We start from the raw sequence: 21,790 nt of genomic DNA, 5'->3' as shown, positions 1-21,790 counted from the left end.
GAAGTCTAGGGTTCTAAGCCCGGGGCTCTAGGAAAAAAAAAGTGGGGGTGATTACAAGAGCAGGTAAGTGAGGAGATCCTCAGCCCTGCCCATGTACACACACCTTGGAACCATGAAATGTCCACATTAATAAGAGCTCACATTTGCTGAGCCTGACAGGTCCGTCTCAGCCATGGTTTGCTTGCTTTATCTCAGTGTACGTTTTCACTCCCAGGTATGAGGTAGATTGCTTTTATGCAACAGTCACTGAATTTTAAATGAAGGAACCTATGCTCTAAGAGTTTCGTTTGCTAAGATTGTACAGCCAGGAGTAGCCCACACCTCTGGGCCTTCACAGTCCTGTCCTTTGTGATTCCTGGAGTGACAGACTTGAGCATCAGGTGAGGAGCCCTGGGCTTAGATGCTTTAAAGGAGGTATTCTGGTAGCAGCCGCAGCATTCAAAACAGCTCATTTGGGAGGGAGGAGTCAGCAACGTCACTAGTTACTAGGCAGGGAGATGGAGGAGGTGACAGACAGTGCTCATGTGACTTGTCACATGACTCCAGAGCAGCCGAAAGCCAAAATGGGACGCCAAGCCTGGTGAGAAATTGAGGTGGGGAGGGCAGCTAAAGGGGATTCCATTCGAGGGGTTACATGTAGAGGGAATACAATGGTGGTCAGCTCCTGATGGAACCCACCTGCCCTCCCTGCAGCCTCCTAGGTCTCCTTGCTCTCATCATCACTGGCAAATGCACGTACAGCCCTGAGCCGGACCAGCGCTGGATGTGAGTGGATTTAGTGCCGCCTGTACTTTACCCTTCTCTGCAGCCACTGGCTCGGTCCAGTTCCCCTCGCCCTCTCAGCTGTTCCTAGTGCCCACTCTCTAGCCTTACCCACTAACCCTTAGGCTAAATCTCCTGTCTTAACCTCCTCTGAAGCTTTTCTGCATCTGGGATCCCACCCAAAGTCTCAGTTCTTAATCCCAAACCCTCCATGATCTGGATTTCCCATCTATGGCCTAACCAAGTCGTATCCCTGACCCTGCAGGCTGCCCCCAGGCTGGGTGTCCCTGGGCCGTGTGGACTCTGAAGAAGAGCTGAGTCTCACTTTTGCCCTGAAACAGCAGAACCTGGAAAGACTCTCAGAGCTGGTGCAGGTGGTGTCGGATCCCAACTCTCCTCAATACGGTGCCTATCAGAAGTGGGGGCAGGAAGTGGGAGGCAGGAACAGGCAGGCACTGGCTGGTGCAGGTCATGAAGGGTCATGTTTCTCATATGACAGACAAATGGCAGTAACTGCCACATTCATGTACACAACACACCCCAACTCTTCCACTGAATTCTTCAGTCTTAAAGCTAAGAACAAATCTAGGCATGAAGTAGTAATCCTAGATACTCAGGCTAAAACAGGAAGATTTTGCATCCAAGGCCTGCCTGGGCAGTGTAGCAAGACTGTCAAGATTTTTTTAAGTGTTTTTTAGGGGGGGCAGGCTTAAGAAGCTCGTTGGTGGGATACTCAGTTAGCATGTAAAACCCTAGGTTCAACCTCCAGTAAGATGAGGGTAGGGGTGGGGTAGATGTGTTTAAGAGCACATGTTTTATAATCAGTTCTAGATGTAAAATTTTGACTTCTACTTACCAGCTACCAAATGGAGAAATAGCACTTAGTATAATAGATTATCAAATCACAGTCCTCCCCCAGCGTCATATCTATTCCTCTGTCCTCCATTCTAATACTGAAGTTGCTACTTCAGCTCCTAAGCTGCCCTTGGATTAATCCACCCTGGCCATCCACTTGCCACCAGCTCAGTTGTTTATTCTCTCTCCTGAACTACTGCCCAGCACCCTAACTGGTTTGCAGTTTCCTCTCCTCCACCCCATTCCCCAGAGCACTCCCCACACTATTCCAGAACATTCTCTCTGATGGTCAGGCTGGATTGGATCCTTCCCCTGCTTAAAGTCCTGCATGGTGAGGCAAGGGTGTGTGTGTGTGTGTGTGTGTGTGTGTGTGTGTGTGTGTGTGTGTGTGTAGAATGGAGGCGGGAGAGAGGACATCCTCAGATCACCCAAGAAGTTCCTTGCATGCAGGAAAGAATGACTCATCATTATGTTGTTTAAAATCAACAAGTATGAAGATCTGAGCTAAATTAAATGGCTCTGTATAATTGGCTCCAAAAGTTTGGGAAAATTTTCTGAAGATAAGTTTAAACTGGGACATTTAAAGTTTATTAACTTATTCCTTGCGTTTTTGTTACTGCGACAGTGCATGCTGTGCGTGCTTCCTGGCCATGACATTCCAAGTCTCTCCAGCCTTTTCTCCCCTTAGACTCCCAGTATGCCTAGCACCTACACAATCCTTGAGAAGTCTTGATGTCTACTGATTGAGGTCCAAACGGGCTACCCAGGAGAGTCTCTAATCAAGACAAGATCCTCTTCTGAATCCCTGCAGGAAAATACCTAACCCTAGAGGATGTAGCTGAGCTGGTCCAGCCATCTCCACTGACCCTGCGCACCGTCAGAAAGTGGCTCTTGGCAGCTGGAGCCCGGAACTGCCATTCAGTGACCACACAGGACTTTCTGACTTGCTGGCTGAGTGTCTGGTGAGAAGTAATGATTGCCCCATGGAGTCAATTGTCCCACCAAGGAGACAAAATACTCCCAAAGAAGGAAGTTGAGAGCTTGCTGCGAGCCTGTGGGTAATAGCTAATGCATGAGCAGATGATGACTGGCTGGTAAGAGGGGCCCAGGCTACTTCTCCCCTCCATGCTTCCTGTTTTCTGACTTCCAGGCAGGCTGAGCTGCTGCTCCCTGGGGCTGAGTTTCATCGCTATGTGGGAGGACCTGCGGAGACCCATGTTGTAAGGTCCCCACATCCCTATCAGCTCCCCCAGGCCTTGGCTCCTCATGTGGACTTTGGTAAACCCAATGGGGATGGTGGAGGCTGGGGAAGGCAGATCTAGAAGTGTAGATGCCACAAGAGGCATAGGGTGTTGCCAGAAGTAGCAGTGTCTGTAAGCCCTCCGTAAGCCTGACTCCTTTCCGCAGTGGGAGGACTGCACCGTTTTCCCCCTACATCATCGCTGAGACAACGCCCAAAGCCACAGGGGGTAGGAACCGTTGGTCTGCACCTGGGAGTGACTCCATCTGTGCTCCGTCAGCGATACAATCTGACAGCACAAGATGTGGGCTCTGGCACCACCAACAACAGCCAGGCCTGTGCCCAGGTGAGTATGCGAAGCCCTGGCGTCCTCACATCCTCCTCAAGATACCTTTAGTGCCTTACGAGCCTGGACCTCACTCTGATTCATGATCTCTGATTTGACGGTTTCCACAGTTTCTGGAACAGTATTTCCACGACTCAGATCTGACGGAGTTCATGCGCCTGTTCGGCAGCGATTTTGCACACCAGGCATCAGTAGCCAAAGTGGTTGGAAAACAGGGGCGAGGCCGAGCTGGGATCGAGGCCAGTCTAGATGTGGAATACCTGATGAGTGCTGGTGCCAACATCTCCACTTGGGTCTACAGTAGCCCTGGTATTGCTAAAAGAATTGGTTGGGGTAGGGGGAGTGGTTTGGAGTAGGCTGTTGATCTCTGCTTCGTTTTAACAAGGGGGATGCCATGGACTGAAGGGAGAGTCTAGCACCTCTTCAATGACCACTCATATCCCTTCCTTTAAAACAATCCAGGCCGGCATGAAGCACAGGAGCCCTTCTTGCAGTGGCTCCTGCTTCTCAGCAATCAGTCAACCTTGCCACATGTACATACTGTGAGTTATGGAGATGATGAAGACTCCCTCAGCAGCGTCTACATCCAAAGAGTCAACACTGAGTTCATGAAGGCCGCTGCTCGGGGTCTCACCCTACTTTTTGCCTCAGGTAACCTTCTACCCTAAACTCAGACTTCCCACCTATCCAACCTGGACGTGTTGTCCCAACTGACACTTCAGCCTGGTTTCGGCCTCATAATAGGAACTCAGAGCCTTAATAGGGACTGACATGACCTGTAAACTCTGACCTGCAGTAAGAGGTGGCACCTACATTTCTTCTCTGGCATATGAGCCTACACCCTAAGCTCTCACTAACTAATCTGAATATTTAATGTCCTCCCAGGTGACACTGGAGCTGGATGTTGGTCTGTCTCCGGAAAACACAAGTTCCGTCCTAGCTTCCCTGCTTCTAGGTAAGCACCCTGCAAATCTTGCACTTGTTACTTTGGCCCCCACCAGGAGCTGCTATGACTCAACCTTCAGTTTTACCTGTCTTGATTGCTGTTCTCCCCTCTTTTCTTCCTATATGTCCCAGGCTGCTAGACTCCTGAGCAGAAAATGGCCACCAATATTTCTCTTTGTCTCTAGGCATTTTAGTTACAGGATTTTGTTTTGTTTCTCATGTAAAAAACTATATAAGTCAATGTCTTGAGAGCTTTAGCTCTCAGTAAACCCTGTATGCAGGTTTACACAGTCTTACTCCCTTTTCCAGTAAGACCCAGACCACACCCACCCACCTCCACACATCTTGGGAGTCATCCACTGTCTGAATACTGTCTTCTCCTTAGCCCCTATGTCACTACAGTAGGCGGCACCTCGTTCAGGAATCCATTCCTCATCACAAATGAAGTAGTTGACTATATCAGTGGTGGAGGCTTCAGCAATGTTTTCCCACAGCCTTCATACCAGGTTTGTGCATGTTCATGTGAATATATGGAGGATGGGCGGGGGGAGTAATCCTCAGTCCAGCAGCCTGCTTAGTAGGCTACTGGCCAATGCTCACACTCAGAAATATCCTTCAGGAGGAAGCGGTGGCCCAGTTCTTGAAGTCCAGCTCTCATCTACCACCGTCTAGTTACTTCAATGCTAGTGGCCGTGCCTACCCAGATGTTGCTGCACTTTCTGATGGCTACTGGGTAGTCAGCAACAAGGTCCCCATTCCATGGGTATCTGGAACCTCGGTGAGAATCAGCTTGGCTCTAAACCCTCTACCTACAAAATCTTGCATCTGGAACCCCTGACTCCTTAGAGACTTCTGATCTTTGCAAGTATCATTCCTCAAAAGTCTCATAACTCTGAAGCCCTGACCCATTCTTGCATCTCCATCTTGCAGGCCTCTACTCCAGTGTTTGGGGGAATTTTATCCTTGATAAATGAGCACAGAATCCTCAATGGCCGCCCCCCTCTTGGCTTCCTCAATCCCCGGCTCTATCAGCAGCACGGAGCAGGACTCTTTGATGTAAGTGTTGGAGCAAGGGGATGGATGTTGTCATAGGCTATGGAAAGGGCTAACATGGACGTGGGGGACTTCTGCTATATGGGATTGCCTCTGTGATATGAATATAAATGAGATACAGTCTAGGAGACGGGTACCAGCAGACCCAGATCTGATGCCCACCACCTCCTCCCAGGTAACCCATGGCTGCCATGAGTCCTGTCTTAATGAAGAAGTGGAAGGTCAAGGTTTCTGCTCTGGTCCTGGCTGGGATCCAGTGACTGGTTGGGGAACACCCAATTTCCCAGCCTTACTGAAGACTCTACTCAACCCTTGACCCTCTCCTGCTGGGAAAGCACAATTGTCCCCTGTGCTACAGGAGATGGCTTAGTCTCTTATTCTGCCTCAATGGAAGCCCTGCTATACTCTTAACGCTCGCCTCTTGCAAACATCTTTTCCCTAACCCTCAAACGCTGTGAGCAGGATTGACTCCCAACCCTGCTGTGCTCCATCAAACTCAGGTCTCCTAATGCAACAAGATGCTAACAAGCATATTTTGTATCACCCTTTCCCCATCTCTTCCTCTTTCCAACTTGAGATGTGAAAGGAGGATGAGGCGGTTACTTCCCACTCCTGATATCATCAGGTCTGTCCGAGCTTACCGCCTCTGCACTGACTGGATGCTCATTTCTCTCCACATTTCCGTCTCCATTCACTCTGATGAGACCTTTGCACTGTTTAGTCTTTCTTACCCTTGCACTGAGGTGAAATGGTCTCCCTGACATTTTATCCAGTATACACTTTTCAGTCTTTGTTTTGTGTTTTTGCTTTTAAGAACAAGTTGCCAACAATCTCATAGTCTAAAGAAAGTTAAAAATTTGTAAATTCAAAGTGTTTTAAATAGGTTCTCATTGGCAAAATTTCTCAACAAAATAAATAGGTCATTACAAACGACTGTCACGTTCAAATTTTGCTTCGACTTTTTTGGTCATTTTTTAAAATTTTACATTTTATTTCTCCCTTCTTGGCTACAGTAAAGCAACATTTGGTTTTATTTCAGTTGTTAGATATTCGCAAGCATCTAGCTTCTGTGAACCTGGCTTTTGCTCTTGCCATGAGTTTCCTTTTTCCTTAGCTTCCTCTACGCATACCAGAATGCCTCCTTTTCGGCTGACTCCGGGAATTCAGATGTTCTTTGTTGCTCCAGCATCATTCATCACTCCTCAAACAAATCACTGACATCTATACCCATAGTGATTGATACCTCAAATGTAAGATACCTCAATATTTCATCTTCCTCCTAGCCAAACCTCAACTATTTCATCTCTTGGTATATGATACAATGAAGCACGATTAATAAAAACTCAGGGAGAGAAATTGGAGTTTAATCTGAAGATCCAAAAAGCAAAGCAGCCAGTCCTTTGCTCCTACCTCAACCTCAGTCCGAAATGACGACCCTGCCTCCAGGAATCTCAGAATGAGCCTGTGTGTGAGAGCTTCTCCTCCATTTTATAATCTTCTCTAGTTCTTGAATTAAAGGTGTGCACCACTGGGATTAAAGTCATGCGCCACCTGGTTTCTATGGCAACCAGTGTGGCTACTGGGATTAAAGGTGCAGGTCATTGTGGCTACTGGATTAAAGGTGTATGTCATTACTGGCTGGTCTGTAAGGCTGGCCAGTGTGGCTGTTTTACTTTCCTGATCCCCAGGTGAGCTTTATTTATTAAAAATGCAAGTGAAATGCCACTACAGTACAATGCCTCTTTCAAAACCTATAGCCCTTAACTCATTTTTTTCACCTCCTTATTAACTTTAACCAACAAGTTCTACTGACTTTCCCTTTCAAATACATCTTTATCAGCTGGTATGGTGGTGCTCACCTTTAATTCCAGCACTCAGGAGGCAGAGGAAGGCAAGTCTCTGTGAATTTGAGGCCATTCTGGTCTACATAGAGAGATCGAGGCAAGCCAGGGCTATATAATGAGACCCTGCCTCAAAAATGCACACACACACACACCTCTTCATCTCCACTGCAACTGCATTAGCTTTGAGCCCATGCTGTTTTCCTCTAAACTTTAAGAAGCACTTGGGGTAGGGAATCACTCCCAGAAGCCCCTCAACACCCTTGACCGCCCACCCATGGGTAAGTCATCTTCCAGATCCAGGAGTATATTTATTTGTACAAACTGTTTGAAGATTACTGGGTAAAAGTCATGGCCATCAAAACCTGCCTTCAAAATCAGAGAATAAACGTTGATAATATCTGACACTTGGAATTAGGCAACTGATATTAGCTCCCTTTCTTCCCTGCACTGTACCTACATGTAGCCGGGAAGCCAAATAGTACTGAATCGCCAATTTCTTTGCCTTCCTTTCCCAGACTGTTGTTGCTAGGAAGCCAGAATCGTATCCTACTTAACTTTGTATTCCTAGACCCCAGCCCAGTAGCTGGCAATAAGGAATTAAATGGCTGTTGAACTGCAAATATGCTTCACTCGCTGTGACTTTGGCATGCTATTTCTTCAGGATGAAACACTCTTCTCTCTCCATTTACAGCAACACATTCCTAGGACCGTTGTGGGGGGGGGGGGGACTCACACCAAATCCACCATAACCCTTAAAGGGCTAAGTAAGGGAACTACGAAGAATAAAGGCTGTCAGGAGACTTGACAGTGGAGACGTGTCTGACCGATGAGTCCCCAAACAAAGTCTGCACCCAGGCGAAGTGTGCAGAGTCCTGGATGCTCTGTGGCCCCACTCGGGCGTGAATTGAACCGCGGGGTGTCGGCCAGAATAGCTCAGAGCGATTCGCAGTCTACACCTAATTCGCCCACAGTCAACTAGAGGTCGCCTGGTGAGACGGCCTCAGAACTGTGCCGGCCGCAGGCCCGCCCACAGTGGTGGGCGGGAACTGTAACGTCACGCGGCGTGCGCCTGGGCGAGCGGAAGCGGAAGCGGCTCTGCTCGCCGCCTCTCCCACCAGCCCCATGAGCTGCAGCGGCTCCGGCGCGGACCCCGAGGCGGCGCCGGCCTGTGCCGCCTCGGTCGCGGGTCCGGCGCCTCCGGTGTCGGCTCCCGCCACGCTGCCCACGAGCACAGCCGCGGAGAGCAAGGCCAGCCCCGCGGGGACGGCAGGGGGACCCGGGGCTGGAGCCGCTACTACGGGCACGGGCCCCGTAGCGGCGCGAGCCGGAGAGCCGGCGGAGCGGCGCGGGCCGGGTGAGCGCCGGGGCCGGGTGAGGAGAGGGAGGTGGTGAACTGGGCCCCGCCGCAGGGGGACCCTGCTCTTCTCACCTCCGTTGTCGGTTCTCCTTCAGCCTCGGTGGCAGCAGGCGGCGCGGCTCCCCCTGAAGGGGCAATGTCTAACGGGGTTTACGCCCTGCCGAGTGCGGCCAACGGAGAAGTGAAGCCCGTAGTGTCCAGCACGCCACTGGTGGACTTCTTGATGCAGCTGGAGGATTACACCCCTACGGTGGGCTTCCCGCCTGAATTAGGCCTCCTGGCTCTCTGCCGTGCCTTTCAATCACACCTTCGTGCTTTCAAGCGTCCTCTTTGCTACACTACTAGCTCTTTTTATTCCTCCTTCCCATCCAGCGCATCATGGGTCATGGCTAATACTAACCGCTGTTTAATTTGATTTCTCAGATTCCAGATGCAGTGACTGGTTATTACCTGAACCGTGCTGGCTTTGAAGCTTCAGATCCACGCATGTGAGTAAACTCAGGGCAAGTTAGATTGTTGAGTATTGGGTGGTTTGTTGCATATCTCATTACTCCCCTTCCCACTTTCCTCTCTAGAATCCGGCTCATCTCACTAGCTGCCCAGAAATTCATCTCAGATATTGCTAATGATGCCCTACAGCACTGCAAAATGAAAGGCACAGCCTCTGGAAGCTCCCGGAGCAAGAGCAAGGTGTGAACGGAGGCTCATCTTCCACAGCAGTACAGCCTAATTTATCCTGAAACCCCTTTGGGAAGCAGCATCCTAGGGGAGGTATTGGGTTTACTTAGAGTCACTCAGAAGGGACTGGAATCTTAGATTACTGTGCTCAGCTGGTGATCTTTCCTCTTCCCATAGGACCGCAAGTACACTCTAACCATGGAGGACTTGACCCCTGCCCTCAGTGAATATGGCATCAATGTGAAGAAGCCACACTACTTCACCTGAGCCACCTAACCCAGATGTATTTGTCTTTTTCTCTGTCCCCACAACAGCCTGTTTTCATAATAAACTTTATTGTGACAGGCAGGGCTTATCCCTCCCATGTTGGGAGACATCATGTGGCAAGTGACAAAGCTCTGAGCCCAGCCCCTTTTGGGGCTACAGTGGTAGGGATGAGCCCCATAACTGGGGTAGTACCATGATTGGAGACAGGGGAGGCAACCAGAGGCCTTCAGCTTTGGGGAAGTGCACTCCCCCAACCATGTTTTGACACCTCTGGAGTCTGGGCAAGGACCTTTCAGTCCTATTTGTCTTGCATCTTCTCCAGGATAGGCACAATCATGTCAAACTTGGGTCGCTTTGCAGGGTCTTCATTCATGCAAATCTTCATGAGCTTACATACGTGAGGGGAAATACCTGGTGGGATGGTAGGCCGAAGGCCTTCCAGTGCCACCTGCAGATTTTAAGGAATAAGGTGAGCTTCAGAATTGAGTTGGTCACATGTTAAAAACTGTTGACCCTTCAATGGGCTTACTGTCTATCTGTACAAACCAAGAGGAGTACAAGTATCAGCAGTTCTGTGCTCACCTTCATTCCAATCTCCATATTCGAGAGGTCAGCAAAGGGCACCTCTCGTGTCACCAGTTCCCACAGAAGCACTGCAAAACTCCACATGTCTGCTGAGCGTCTGTTTGTGTCTTCAGGCTTCTTCTGCAGGGCTGGAAGGAATAGGGCTTAGTATTCCAGCGGTCTTAACCTGTCTGTTACTGAGCTGGTTCTTGTCAATTTCTCAACATGATGCCCTCACCTACCTTCAGGGGCCACCCAGGCAGGTGCATACATGCGCCCAGGGCACTGGAAAGAGAACTTGACATCAGCCATGCTGATTCGAGCAGTCATGTCTTCATCGATCTGAGGAAGAAAAGTTCAAAAAAGTGGGTCCTTTTGTAGGCAAGCAGAGGGCTTCAGGGTCCAGTAGTAAGCTTGTGCCCTCACCATTACACTACGGCTATTTAGTGCATGGCGAGGTATGAGAGGCTCCAGTGTGTGGAGAAAAGCCATGCCTCTTGCCATGTCCAAAGCAAACTTCACAGCTTGGCTCTGGTCCACAACGAAATCTAACAGGAAACAAGAATCAATAATTTAGAGTCTATCCTTATTCTAGTCCCTTCCCAACAAGGCCAGCATCCTTACTGGTGCCTTCATGTAGTACATTGTAGAGAGATCCATATGGCATCCAGTGTGTGATAAGAGTTGGGTGGGGAGCTGGTGGAGACTGGCAAGCACCTAGCACTGGAAGTACGTTTGGATGTGAGAAAATCCTGGGGGAAAGAGAGAGTGGTGAGACCCAACATAATTTCCCTTGTCAGTACTATCGGGTTCAACAACAGCTTCCACTTCAGCTGTCCCACCTGAGCCGGGGACACTCCTCATTGAAGTCCCTGCTTTTCCTTGTACTCCAGTCTCGAACCTTCAGCACCTTCACAACAATGTCATTGCCTTGCCAGCGGCCTTTCCATAGCTGAAGGATAGACAGAGGTTAGGAGGCATTAGCTCAGGTTATACTATTTCCTTTCCATTAACTGGAAGAAAAAAAAACCTTAGCAAGACAGAGTGGCAGTTTGTATTAGAGAGTGAGGAGCAAGAAGGGCAAGGATCACCTCTCCAGAATGATTCTCATTGAGCTTTGCCAGAAAGTTGAGCTGTTTGAAGTCAATACCGGAGTGTTTGTTGAGGGTCCCGTTTCCTGAGAATATGAGCAGGTCAGGTATCACTTCACCCTAACCCACCCCCATAGCCTAGGATCCTGCATTACAACCCTTCCACCGTAGTGACTCACGGGGCCGAGTGCGAGTGGTCCCCTTCCAGAATGTATCCTTGTATGGAATACGGTTGAGATTCTGGCCCATCTTCTCTGCCCGTTCTGGGGAAGAAAAACAGTCTTAGCCTTAAGTGTAGTACAGAGGGATGAGATACAGGATGAGACGAGAACACAAGCTAGGGGTAGAGAATGGACCTCGAAGAAGCTCTCTAAGGGGTGCCTTGGCTTTGTCAACAGGCATCTCTCCATACTTGTTACAGATGCTTACAAGAGCCCCGTTAGCCACCAGGTCCTGAAAAGAAAAGATAATTATTCAGGGGGCCTCTGTTACTGTCAGTCACAAGCAAGCATGAATACAGACACAGTGCGCAATCTTGTGAGAGTCACACAGTAGGACTGACAGGATGGGTTGATGGTTCCACGCTCAATTTGTTTCCCACTCATCCTAGGACTTGGGGTCTGAGTACTTACCTCTGCCACCTGGTCTTGACCCCAGAAACAGGCATAGTGTAGGGGCACATTCCCGTGCTCATTCACTGCATTGATGTCAGCCTTGTATTGTAACAGCTGCACCCCATGGCCAAGAAAAAAAAAGACAGCCCCAAATGAGATGTTTGTCTAGGCATGAGGAAGGGGAGAACAGTACACATGCTCCATAGGAGAGTGCCTGTTACTGACTTCACACTGCATGTGAGATGTGGGTGGTGAAGGGTTTGCCCATACCTTCTGTACAATGTCACGGTGTCCATGACTGGCCGCCAGATGCAGGGGGGTATCATCTCCACGGTTCATCACATTGATCCGTGCTCCCCGCATGATCAGCATCTCAACTACTGCAGAGCGGCCTTCTCGGCAGGCCCAGTGCAAGGGTGAAAAGCCATGATCGTCCCTTTAAGAAAAAGGCATAGACACTTAAGCTGTAGTTGGGGAGTTAGAGTTTTGATGGGAAGTTGGTTCTATATTCACTGAGAAGACTTGCCTCTCTAATGCTTAGTTCTTATTCACAAAGTTCAATTCAGATTTTCCCTTGAGCTTCACACCCAAACATTTAGATGTCCCTACAACTGTAAGGTTTATTACTTTAATGACCACACCCTAAAACCCTTCCTCTAGCAGTTCTTTATTAGGTGATAATACTCTTCATGGGGTCCTTTGGCTTCCGCTGCCTTGCCCTCCCTTTAAGGACAGTGCTAGAAATGAAACCCAGGATTTTGTACATACTTGGCACATGCTATATACTAAGCTTTATCTCCAGTCATATATCTTTAGCAACACCCGCAATCCTTTGTTTCCACTGCTTGTGCATCTTGCTGTAGAGTTACACTGACAACTGTAAGAATCTGTTAATATATGCTGTCTTGCTTGTTAGATCATATGTCTGACAACTGATGTTCTCTGCAGATTAATGGGAGAGGGGCATATTGGAAAAGGCTGGCCATAACTTAGGAGAGGAAACATGCTTACTATTTGGCTCTGGTATTGAAACTAACATCTAAAAATGGAATGGAATTAAAATGTTTTGGAGGGATATAATGACAAGGAAACATGCTTTTTGATTACTGATGAGGCAGACAGCCACACAAAACAGGATTTTCCAACATCCAACACAGGACACACAAAAGAAAACATTAATAGAAGCTTTAGATTAAAAGGTGTATCTGGTTTGTATTTTTATTCCCTAGGAACACATATTTTACAAAGAGACGTGTACAAACAAAACAATTGGGTGGGCTGGGTCACACTGACAGCCTGGAGCCATAAAAGGAAATTCCCTCCAGTCCAGGGATGCAGATCTAAGGGGCGGAACAGGGGGCGGTCTGTGGTCTAGGCCTGCAGCCTCCAGATGCCTTAGTGCTATGGTCACTTCCTGTGAGGGGGCCGGAGGAGGAGTCTTGAGCTGATCCAGGCTTGGTCACCCAGAATCCCCCAACAGCTGAAGGAAGTTATGTAGCTTTAAAAAAAAAAAAAAAAACAAAAAAAAAAAACTCCAGTTTGTTCTTCCAGTTTGCCCTCATCTGCTAACACTATTAGCAAAAGCTTTCCCAGGATATGAGCATATCCGTTGCTATCAGTCTTGTCTTCCAGACTTTTCACGTGTTCTGATCTAACAGCCTCCAGCAGTTTGTGGCCTCAGAATAAGCCCAAGCTTGAGGGCAAAAACAAATGCTCAGGGTTTTGCCTACTGTCACCCTAGGGCCTGCAGGGAGTTAACCACCTGCAGCACCACACCCTATCCCCTCAGGCCACCACCAAATCTTTCTGGTTTCCCTAACAATACCCTTTCACCTTTTGACAGCAAGGAATCTTCAAAAATACCACTCCCACTGGACAACAGCCTAAACTTCTGTTTCCTTACCAACAAAACAGATGTCAGAGCTTAGTGTCTGCCAGAGAGAACATACAAATTATGTGAAAAATGAAACAAGTAACTGAATATTACAGAGAAATAACACAGCCTACAGGGAACTGGTAAAACCTGGTCTAGGATGACAGATGATCCTTTGCAACCTAAAAAGTAAACTCTTAAAGTCACACATGGTGGCAGCAAACTGAAAACCCAGCACTAGGAAGCTGAGGCAGTAGGATGGAGAGCTGGAGGCCACTCTGACACCCTGTCTCCAAAAGCAAACCAAAGCTACCTACCAAACTTTCCCAATACTGCTTTTCTTGCCTTTTTTTCTTTTTTTAATCAGCCAGCATTTTAGAAAGTGCTCATATTTTTCCCGTTTCCTCACTTCTCGTTGACTTTTCTACCTGCCATCTTAGGGTTCAGATTATGTCTGATTTAAGGACTCTAGCACCCACCACAGGTGGTGTTCCTTATTTGATGGAACCAGTACAAGGCAGTTTCCTGTTACTTTTCTGCAGTAGCATTCACAGAGATCAAATATGTCCTAAATGTAAGTTAATGAAGTCTTTTAGATGGTCATTCATATTCTTTAACTTCTCAGGAGCTTCTGCTACTATTGATCGCTCTCCTTTGATTAAACCATTCTCTAATCTTAATCCATTTTCTTATTTCTCCTCCAGATGGTTGCTCCCTGTCAGTCGGCCAGGCAGTTCTAATCCTGTGCCTTAATTTTTTATTCTTCCGAGGTACTATTTTTCACACTATAGAATCTTCAGATACCATTTAGCTGATAATTTGTCTCTTGGTCTCCCAAACAGACCTCTCCCAAACTTCAAATCTACAAACGAACACCCTGCCCAACATTTCCCAGTTGCTGTAGGGTCACCATAACTGCAGTCAGTCCAGAAAGGAACATCGGCAACTTCCAAGTATCCAAGTGCCCAAACCTCACGAAACCCAGATCATCCTTGCGTATCCTCAGTTCCTATGCCAAGTCAATTACTTCATCCTCATGACTCTGGGGGATCTCACCACTTCTAGTTTTTCACCTGTCCCAATTCTAGTTCAAAACATCACTCCAAAGCCACTGCATCCAGGATGACATTTGACAAATGGGTAGTCTCATCACTGCACAGCTTCAGAACCTTGCTAACAGACATCTGTCCTTTTCCACTTCTATCCAACGCCCTAGAGCACAGAAACCTATCCTCCAACCACATGTAATTCCAGACAATTTCCTGGCACTGTGGTGTGCCTTTGACATGAGTTCATAGAGGCTCCAAAGCAACTCGGAACCCGATTGTGAAGCTTAATAAAAACTCAGTTCGGACACAGCTTCCTCTGTGTAGATCCCCCGCCCTCAACAGTCTGTGCTTACTACTCCTCACACTGTATAGCAAAGTCAGTTTTCCCCCTCCCCCGCCAGACATGAGCACCCCAAGTAGCGGAGAGTGGACTGATCCCGTCCTCTCGCTCGCCAGCGCTTCAGCTCACCCCTGGTTGAGGTCGTTCTCTGTGTTGTCCAGCCACAAGCGCACAGCCACCGCGTTGCCCTCTCGGCACTGAGTGAAAATGTCGTCCATAGCGGCGTCCCGGCACTGAGACCCGGGACTGGGAAGCCTTGGGGGACTGCAGGAAAGCAGAAACAAGAGGATGAATCCGTCTCTGTTCGCTGCAGAATAGAAGTGTCTGTTCTGGGGTGGGGGGCTAGGCGTCGTGAGAGGGACAGTGGTTGTCTGTGAAGGATTTCGGGCAGCGGACAACCACTGGGCGCGAGGGACAGGCGGGGTCTGGCGATGTAGGAGAGACTCGGCTAATCTCCTGAGTCGGTCGTCAGTAGGCACCGAGTCCCGATCCGCAAGTACCGCTTAGGGGAGGGAGGGCAAGCTGCAAACACCCGGGGGAGGGGACAGAGGTTCTTCCCGGCCGCCCCGGCTCCCAGCTGGGAAGTGTTGCAGAGATCGCAGAGACGGGCTTGCAGAACCAATGTGGGTAGGGCGCTAAGCCATTCGCACTCACCTGGACTCGGGCCGTAGGCGCTTTCTCGGGGGAACTCCTGTCCGGCCGCGCCCGCCTCCCGGCCCCGCCCCGGCCCTCTTGGGCCAGCGCGGGCCGTCCCTCCCTTCCGACCTCTTACTGCCTCTCTAGCTCGCCAGCTCCTGCACTCGATGGTGCTCTGCTCCGCGCCAGCCGCTCTAGCCACCACAAGCTTTCACTCGGTGGCTTCCGGCTGGATTTGATCTGAGTCCAGCACTAGGGACTCCCTGACGGGCTCTGCACGTGCACCGCAGCGTGGGCTCCGGCGACCCTGCTGTCCATCGGCCATGTTCGAGGAGCCCGAGTGGGTCGAGGCGGCCCCGGCAGTCGTGGGCCTCCATCCCGCGACAACGCAGACTCGGCCGGCGACTGCCCCGTCAGCTAAGGTGAGCGGCCCCGGGACTGGGCTGTTTGAGGCGACGAAGCCAACTCTCCCGGGCCGCCTCTGTGCGTGCTGGGGACCGGGAGAGCCTGCAGTGCTGTCGTGGATGGGGGTGGAGGGAGTTAGTCCTTATTTTAAGAGCCGGAAACTAAAAAACAAAACAACAAAAACTGACCTTAAAATACAGTTGGTGAGAAGTGGGTGCGGAGGAGAACGTACCTGATACGTAGAAAAACGTGGAGAAGCCCGGGGGCAGCAACATATCGGGTTCGAGGGTATCCAAATAGGAATGCGGGATTCGAAGGGTGGAGCATAGAGTAAATGAAAGGTTTGAAAAGTTAAAGTTTTCTACACTAAGGGTAGAAGTCAGTGGAGTTGTTTTAGCAGCGGAGTGGTTTCTCCACATTTTCTATCACCCGGTATCACTTTATACTGGAGATCAGTTCCAGGGATTCAGCATGGTAGACAAGCATTCACCACTGAACAGCATCCCCGGTCTTGAAAAGGTTTTTGGTTTACTGTAGAAAGCATATTGGACACAATCAAAGCAGGTGACAGGGAGGATTATCAGAATCACTATTCAAAGGAGCTTCAGGGAACCCAGAACTTCCGAGGTAAATACCTGGCCGAGGACCAGCAGCAGGACTTGCACCACAAATCAGCTTCCCAGAAGTCTTTTCCTTTGAGCGTCCTCAGGTGTGGGAACTACCCGGTCCCTCCTGAGGGGTTCCTGACTTTTAGTGTAGCCCAGCCTTGTAATGCAGGCCACTGGCCCACCTGTGTTCAGCTTCACCCAATCAGGCTGTTCTCTCTGCCGCAGTTAGGAACATCTTTAGTAGACCTCTGTGATGCTGCCTTCCCTTTTTCAAGAAACCTCTCTGGTGCTCCTAGAATGCTGTCAGCTGCGGTCTTGTTTGTGACCTTAGCATATTCTTCTAAGGAACATCACCTGACAACCCTTTACACATTTCAAAAAGTAGCATCTTCCCACTCTCCAGTTTCCCAGAGGTTGGGATTGCAACCTGAAAGTCCTGGGCTTGTCAGACCTCACAACAAACTCTTTAAATTGGCTGGGAAGTATCAGCATTATCTGAGCCAAGTCCCCATCTCCCGTTCTCAGACCTACTCTCATCCCTCGTTTGCCTCCAGGGCCACAAGCGCCGCCATCTCCTAGCCACATTAAGGACCCTGGAAGCAGCATCTCTTTCCCGGAAACCCCCCAGCCCACCTGGCAGCGATTCTGAGGAGGAGGAGGAGGAGGTAGGAAGGAAGAATAAATACCTCCAAAGGCCCTCACTTGCCAATGCCTCTAAGGAAGTAGGGGAGAAAAGAAAAAGAAAATGTCAAAAACAGGTGCCACCTGTCAGTGACTCTGAGGGCAAGGAAGTAGAAAGGAAATGCTTAAGACAAACTTCTCTTGGTGGTATCTCTACTGAAGAAGAAAAAGGAAAGAGGAAATGCCAGAAATATTCCCACTCACACCCAACCCAGCCCCTGGACAGTGTTGGCCAAACAGGTACCAGTATATGTGTATATGGGGTAGGGGAGGGGGGACTGTGAGCTGACTGTATAGATGACAAAGGTCTCTCACTCTCTTTCTCTCTCTCTCTCTCTCACACACACATACACACACACACACAGTGGGCTGGATGGTAAAGGGTACTTTTATCCATACCACAGACTCTGTCTTAAGGACAAGGGAATAACCAGGATGACTTGCCATGTCTCTGAATTTAGGGGATCAAGCCTCAAATGTCTTCTCATCTCCCTCTCTGCAGTTCACAATTCGAGGACAAGTATTGCTACAATTGACCTATCCAAGCCAAGCCCTGAGTCCACATCTTGTAACTCCTTACATACCTTGAGCCGCAAACAGTGGCGGAACCGGCAGAAGAACAAGCGGAGACACAAGAACAAATTTCGGCCACTTCAGACACCAGAGCAGGTTCCTTCCAAGGCTTCCACAGAGGAGACTGAGACGCTTCCTGCACCAGCATCAGACAATCAGCAGACTCGCGCTGGAGCCCTGCGAGCACGTATGACACAACGGCTGGATGGAGCCCGATTTCGATACCTTAACGAACAGTTGTACTCGGGGCCCAGCAGTGCTGCCCAGAGCCTCTTCCAGGAAGACCCTGAGGCTTTTCTGCTCTATCACCGTGGCTTTCAGAAACAAGTGAAGAAGTGGCCACTGCACCCAGTGGATCGTATTGCCAAAGATCTCCGCCAGAAGTAATGGGAGGAGGGGAAGGGCTGTGCACTGTGTGAGGGTGAAGTGGGTGATGGAGGACTTAGACTAGACCAGCATGTCTCCCTTCCACTCCCAGGCCTGCATCCTTGGTGGTAGCTGACTTTGGCTGTGGAGATTGCCGCCTGGCTTCTAGTGTTCGGAACCCTGTACACTGTTTTGACTTGGCCTCTCTGGACCCCAGGGTCACTGTATGTGACATGGCCCAGGTAAGCACCTCTTTGTATCTGGCCTGTGCTTTTTCTAACCCTTCCTTCTGGTCTTCCCATCCTATTATCCAGTTCAGGAACTGGTGCTGAGTTTCCCCTTACAGAACTGTGTGCTCCTTCTAACGTTCGTCTTCATCAGGTGCCTCTGGAGGATGAATCTGTGGATGTGGCTGTGTTTTGCCTTTCACTAATGGGAACTAACATCAGGGACTTCCTTGAGGAGGCAAATCGAGTGCTGAAACCAGGGTGAGTCCCCAGGACACAGATGAATTTTTGTGTGCATATGTGTGTCTACACATTTACATGACTTCCTCCTTTTCCCAGGGGTCTGCTCAAAGTAGCTGAAGTCAGCAGCCGCTTTGAGGATATTCGGACATTTTTGGGGGCTGTGACCAAACTTGGCTTTAAGGTCATCTACAAGGTGAGGGTCCCCAAGAGGTCTGCCCCTGTTTTTGTCCTTTCCTGGATAATGATGTTCAAGAAGGAGGCTGTAACCACAGAGGTAGACATTTTGCTCTTTCAAGACAAAACTCCAGGAGGACCTGTGAAAAGTTCTCTAAGCTGGGGAAACGCATGGAGAGGTATGGTTGAGGTGAGGATTTTGTAGCTTATTGGTGTTTTCTGCTCCTAGGACCTGACCAACAGCCACTTCTTCTTGTTTGACTTTGAAAAGACTGGGCCTCCTCGAGTTGGACCTAAAGCCCAACTCTCAGGCCTGAAACTTCAGCCCTGTTTCTACAAGCGCAGGTGACCAATGTATACCTGTTAAAGGGGGAGGGCTCAGACTCCAAACTCAGAACTCTGCAGACTGGACCTGCCCACGCTGTGAGCCAGGGCCTGGTGCCACCCTCCTTCTGTACCAAGAATACTGCTCAGCTCTATCTCCTGGAGCCTTCTTAGCTACAAAAAAGCATGTAGTTACCTGAACAGGCTCAAGAATGAGGAGTTTATTGTGAAGGGTTTGGTGTATCTGGGAACTGTGGGTCACTTCAGATATCATGTAAACTAGTTGGCTTGGAATTGATGGATCTCTGGGTTTGGTTTCTCTTCATTTTTCAGAAGGCTCGTGGGCACTCCACTGTGCCATCTTCTGTATTGTCTAGTCTCTGCTCGTCCATAGTTTCTGCTCCTTCAACTACAAGGCTACAGACACACAGCTTTTGTCTCATGGCAGGTCCCAATTCTAGTTTGCCAGTTGGGGCTGGGAGTTATTTAATTTCATTCTTGGAGCTGAGAATCATTTAATTTCTTTTTTTTTCTTTCTTTCTTTCCTTCCTTCCTTCCTTTCTGTTGTTTTGAGACAGCATCTCACACTAGTCCAGGCTAACCTCAAATGACAATTCTCCTGCCTCAGCCTCATAATTATTGGGATTACAGGCGAGGGCCACTATACCCAGCTTAATCACTTAATTTCTGAATATTCCATTTCTCGTTTGAAAAATGTAGAAGTTTTTGTGTTACAGCATGTTAACTGAGTTAACTGGGTTAACTGAGGAAGGCTGCAGCAAGCGCTGGGGACAGCAGAAGTGCTGAGTAAATCGGCTGTGGCTGTTGTGTATCAATGATCTACTGTTCTTTAAAGATCAGCCCAAGCTGGCTTGGAGGTTGAAGAGTAAATAATTTAATGTGACTGAGAAAGACTGGGAGAGTTTGGTATAGACATGTAAACAGGCTTATTTGATATTTAGAGGCTTAATGCATTTGAAGCTTTCCATGGAAGGGGATAACGAAGACGCTGGATCTCTGTTCATAAGCAACAACTGACAGGGCTGCTCATTGGCAGGATCTGGCCATGGTACCTTCTTTGCGTGGCAGAAGAAAACAACAGGCAAGAAGTAGAGTACTCAGCTGGGCAGTGGTGGTACACGCCTTTAATCCCAGCACTTGGGAGGCAGAGACAGGCAGATCTCAGTGAGTTCAAGGCCAGCCTGGTCTACAAGAGCTAGTTCCAGGACTGGCTCCAAAGCTACAGAGAAACCCTGTCTCGAAAAACAAAACAAAACAAAACAAAAAACAAAACAAAACAAAAAAACCCACTGAAGTACTCAGGTTCCCGAGCTAGTGCTAAGGAAGATGAGCGAGGATGACATGCTGAGCTTATCCAGGACCCAGGTGTAAAGATACAGCTCTTCTACACATTCACAAAAACAAGACCTCATAGTTCCCTCTAGGAGCAAATAGGTCGCAGGATTCTGAACCAATTAGATACTCCCAGACCTGAAGAAATATTTGAAAATGACACAGGCCAAAACGCATATTTGGAGGCTGTGGGCCAACCTTAGCAGACACCATGCGATATCTTTGTGTGTAATGTTGCTGCTAAGCATGCACCTCACAAGCAAAGTTTACTTGTCTTCCCACATAACTTAACAGTTTCATAAGCCTCTTCCCCAGAAGCATCTATATTCTCAACATACTTTCTGGAAAATGTTTATTAGCGTACAGGTACTATGTTGTGGATGGCTTATACATTTCACTGCCGCCTTCTCAAGCCGTATTTATCTTTCTGTTTCCAGCGTTTGTTCACCTATGTGTGGGAGGGGGGTGCTAAAGAATGATAGTCCAGTTAACTGAACTTGAAGGCAACAGGAGTGGGAGTGTTGCCAAAGCCAAGTCTGGGTTAAGGGAGGAGGGTGCTGTGAAGCAGTGGTGGGAAAGCTGTGCCAGCAGGAGCATCTCACGAAAGAAAAGACTGCAATACACTGGACCCACCTTGTGGTCATTCAGGATGTTGGATTTGGAGTCTGGGGATATAAGTTGGTGGCCAGGAGTACTGCTGTGCAAGCATGAAGACCTGAGTTCAGATCTTAGCACCCCATAAATGTGTGCCCATAGCTCCAAAGCTAAGGAGGGTTGGGATAGTGGAGACAGACTGTTGGGGCTTGTAGGCCAGCTAACTTTCCTGAATAGTGGTGAGCCCCAGCTCTAGTAAGATAGATCCAGTCTCAATAAGGTGGAGAATGATTGAGCAGGAAACTATGTTGTTCTCTGGCTTTCGCCCCTGCATGTACACACACACACACACACACACACACACACACACACACACACTATCCACTCGTGCACACCATGCCCAGCTTAAAGAACAGGAGGCTTGCATGGCCAGAACAGATCGAAGGTGGGAGAAGAGCATTAGGGAGTGGTAATGGGAACAGTTGACTGTGGAAGACAGTGGCTTTCAAACTTTAGGGTGAGTTAGAGTTATCTACAAGGTTCATTATGATGCATTCCCAGTGCTCTCCTGTCGTTTCTGGTTCTGTAGATCTGAGTAGGGTCCTAGAAATTCTTTTCTGGTGGCTTTGGGTTTTCTCCTTGAAGGAGGAAGCAAAATTTATTCATTGAAAGTAAAAGTGGCAAGAGGACTGGGATTTTAAGGAGAAGATGAAGACCATTTCAAAAAT

At 48.8% G+C, this 21,790-nt stretch overlaps 4 protein-coding genes across 4 annotated transcripts; 3 read left to right on the top strand and 1 right to left on the bottom strand.

Moving 5' to 3' along the window:
• Positions 1-517: 517 nt before the first annotated feature.
• Tpp1 (tripeptidyl peptidase 1) lies at positions 518-6,148 on the top strand. The gene is made up of 13 exons (XM_038335027.1): positions 518-580; positions 694-765; positions 1,028-1,167; positions 2,429-2,579; positions 2,768-2,895; positions 3,025-3,203; positions 3,314-3,512; positions 3,666-3,854; positions 4,089-4,158; positions 4,534-4,654; positions 4,768-4,926; positions 5,079-5,204; positions 5,377-6,148. Exons 1-13 carry the CDS (start codon positions 537-539, stop codon positions 5,515-5,517), a joined length of 1,719 nt encoding a protein of 572 aa, XP_038190955.1. The 5' UTR covers positions 518-536; the 3' UTR covers positions 5,518-6,148.
• Positions 6,149-8,144: 1,996 nt separating this feature from the next.
• Positions 8,145-9,428, top strand: Taf10 (TATA-box binding protein associated factor 10). The gene is made up of 5 exons (XM_038344939.1): positions 8,145-8,399; positions 8,498-8,652; positions 8,826-8,890; positions 8,978-9,092; positions 9,258-9,428. Exons 1-5 carry the CDS (start codon positions 8,168-8,170, stop codon positions 9,345-9,347), a joined length of 657 nt encoding a protein of 218 aa, XP_038200867.1. The 5' UTR covers positions 8,145-8,167; the 3' UTR covers positions 9,348-9,428.
• Positions 9,397-15,667, bottom strand: Ilk (integrin linked kinase). The gene is made up of 13 exons (XM_038344926.1): positions 15,533-15,667; positions 15,008-15,142; positions 11,887-12,052; positions 11,635-11,730; positions 11,359-11,455; positions 11,182-11,265; positions 11,003-11,088; positions 10,754-10,863; positions 10,536-10,663; positions 10,338-10,459; positions 10,154-10,253; positions 9,930-10,060; positions 9,397-9,795 (listed from the first exon to the last, which is right to left on the bottom strand). Exons 2-13 carry the CDS (start codon positions 15,094-15,096, stop codon positions 9,646-9,648), a joined length of 1,359 nt encoding a protein of 452 aa, XP_038200854.1. The 5' UTR covers positions 15,097-15,142; positions 15,533-15,667; the 3' UTR covers positions 9,397-9,645.
• A 39-nt stretch (positions 15,668-15,706) lies between these two features.
• Positions 15,707-19,409, top strand: Rrp8 (ribosomal RNA processing 8). The gene is made up of 7 exons (XM_038344912.2): positions 15,707-15,936; positions 17,082-17,448; positions 17,711-18,164; positions 18,260-18,389; positions 18,529-18,635; positions 18,714-18,810; positions 19,021-19,409. The coding sequence occupies exons 1-7, from the start codon at positions 15,838-15,840 to the stop codon at positions 19,138-19,140; spliced, it is 1,374 nt and encodes a 457-aa protein (XP_038200840.1). The 5' UTR covers positions 15,707-15,837; the 3' UTR covers positions 19,141-19,409.
• The last annotated feature ends 2,381 nt before the right edge of the window (positions 19,410-21,790 follow it).

This window comes from Arvicola amphibius, chromosome 1 (assembly GCF_903992535.2).
Source record: "Arvicola amphibius chromosome 1, mArvAmp1.2, whole genome shotgun sequence".
Classification (NCBI taxonomy): Eukaryota; Metazoa; Chordata; class Mammalia; order Rodentia; family Cricetidae; genus Arvicola; species Arvicola amphibius.
This window is presented reverse-complemented; position numbering and strand designations above follow the sequence as displayed.

Bases quoted from the DNA above. Each gene is read 5' to 3' on its own strand.
- Tpp1 (XM_038335027.1), top strand. From the start codon at position 537: ATGACTCCAGAGCAGCCGAAAGCCAAAATGGGACGCCAAGCCTG. The intron at 581-693 runs GTGAGAAATTGA...CCCTCCCTGCAG, and splicing joins AAAATGGGACGCCAAGCCTG to CCTCCTAGGTCTCCTTGCTC. The intron at 4,159-4,533 runs GTAAGCACCCTG...TCTTCTCCTTAG, and splicing joins CCTAGCTTCCCTGCTTCTAG to CCCCTATGTCACTACAGTAG.
- Rrp8 (XM_038344912.2), top strand. From the start codon at position 15,838: ATGTTCGAGGAGCCCGAGTGGGTCGAGGCGGCCCCGGCAGTCGTGGGC. The intron at 18,390-18,528 runs GTAAGCACCTCT...CGTCTTCATCAG, and splicing joins CTGTATGTGACATGGCCCAG to GTGCCTCTGGAGGATGAATC. The intron at 18,636-18,713 runs GTGAGTCCCCAG...TCCTTTTCCCAG, and splicing joins AATCGAGTGCTGAAACCAGG to GGGTCTGCTCAAAGTAGCTG.
- Taf10 (XM_038344939.1), top strand. From the start codon at position 8,168: ATGAGCTGCAGCGGCTCCGGCGCGGACCCCGAGGCGGCGCCGGCCTGT. The intron at 8,400-8,497 runs GTGAGCGCCGGG...GTTCTCCTTCAG, and splicing joins GGCGGAGCGGCGCGGGCCGG to CCTCGGTGGCAGCAGGCGGC. The intron at 9,093-9,257 runs GTGTGAACGGAG...CTCTTCCCATAG, and splicing joins GCTCCCGGAGCAAGAGCAAG to GACCGCAAGTACACTCTAAC.
- Ilk (XM_038344926.1), bottom strand. From the start codon at position 15,096: ATGGACGACATTTTCACTCAGTGCCGAGAGGGCAACGCGGTGGCTGTG. The intron at 11,456-11,634 runs GTAAGTACTCAG...TTTTCTTTTCAG, and splicing joins GTCAAGACCAGGTGGCAGAG to GACCTGGTGGCTAACGGGGC. The intron at 11,266-11,358 runs GTCCATTCTCTA...TTTCTTCCCCAG, and splicing joins CCTTAGAGAGCTTCTTCGAG to AACGGGCAGAGAAGATGGGC.